The 1403-nt window shown below is 43.4% G+C and overlaps 1 protein-coding gene across 1 annotated transcript in view; it reads left to right on the plus strand.

The window, feature by feature from the left end:
* Positions 1-1403, plus strand: part of LOC117949852 (unconventional myosin-VIIa) — a 27299-nt gene extending 25896 nt beyond the window's left edge. Inside the window, exons 45-48 of the mRNA XM_034880376.1 lie at positions 429-545; positions 768-851; positions 929-1048; positions 1153-1403. Coding sequence (XP_034736267.1) covers positions 429-545; positions 768-851; positions 929-1048; positions 1153-1248 — 417 coding nt within the window. The 3' untranslated portion in view covers positions 1249-1403. The remainder of the gene's footprint in view (positions 1-428; positions 546-767; positions 852-928; positions 1049-1152) is intronic.

Consider the following 1403-nt stretch of genomic DNA (forward strand, 5'->3'; position numbering starts at 1 on the left):
ACACACACACACACACACACACACACACACACACACACACACACACACGTATACATACACACACACACACACACACACACACACACACACAGATACACAGATACAATGTCACCCAGTGCAACAGTGTGGCTCATTGATATGTTTTTAATAATTTTTGGATAAACAATGGAGCTCTGCGGCACATAGGGATTCCTATTTATCAGGCTATGGATACACAGACACTGGAGTATCAATAGATTCTTTAAATTGCCCTTCTAAACAACATCCCCATTATGCCATCCCTGTGATCTCAGCTCTCTGAGAGTCTTGCCTGAAGGCTGTGGGGGGTGTTAGAAAACCAATAAGCTCATTAAAAGCAATGCAAATACTTCAACAAGACAAGAGTGTTGTATAATACTGTGATGCACTTTTTTGTGCTTTAATTTCAGAGTATCGTTGCCTCTTATAACAAACAAGTTGGTATGACGGTTGAAGAAGCTAAGGTGGCTTTTCTGAAGGCAGTGTGCCGCTGGCCGACGTTCGGCTGTGCATTCTTTGAAGTGAAGGTAAGGGCTGCAGTGAAAGCAGCACCGACGATGCTTTATCTAGCTATCTACAGGCCGCTGGGTTGGGTGGGGGACTTGTTTATCTGATGCTCTGTCTCAGTCCCCCTTCCTCCCCCCACCTTCCTTCAACATTGTACACTAAGTGCACGTCTGCAGAAAGCAAATAGTCATCACTGCAGTGAAGAAAAGTGTCCTCATTTGCCGTTCTAACTTTCTTTTCAGCAAACATCAGAACCAAATTTCCCAGATATTGTGCGAATAGCTGTCAGCAAGCAAGGACTCACCATCATCCACCCTAAAACCAAGGTGAAAATGAATTAACTATATTTCCATTAACACCCTGCTCCTATTTTTCACCATTAACAATTCTTTGTCTTGTAAAGGATGTGCTGGCAAATCACCCATTCAACCGCATCGCTAACTGGTGCAGTGGAAGCACCTACTTTCACATGACTATCGGCAACTTAGTCAAAGGGAGTAAATTCCTGTGTGAAACTTCACTGGTAAGATCTGTCATTAGATCCGTGAGCTTTGAATGATACGCTGTCAGTAAGTAAAATGGTCCTCCTCATTTCCTTTCTTTACCTCTGTGTCTTCCTTCTAAAAGGGTTACAAGATGGATGATCTTATAACCTCCTATGTCAGCATGTACCTCAGAGAGAGGAGGACAGTGCAAACCAGGAACCAGCGCTTTGACATGTGAGCCTCGAGTGTGATGCAACGGGTGCCTGTAGCTGTAGATTCAAACCCACACACTCAACACGTAGTTCATACTCACACAGACGCAGAGCAGGACCAGTTCTCTCTTTTTAAAATGCTATCAACTTTATTTGTGCTCATGCTTTGATTATTTGCATA

Source organism: Etheostoma cragini, chromosome 9 (genome assembly GCF_013103735.1).
Source record: "Etheostoma cragini isolate CJK2018 chromosome 9, CSU_Ecrag_1.0, whole genome shotgun sequence".
Lineage (NCBI taxonomy): Eukaryota > Metazoa > Chordata > Actinopteri > Perciformes > Percidae > Etheostoma > Etheostoma cragini.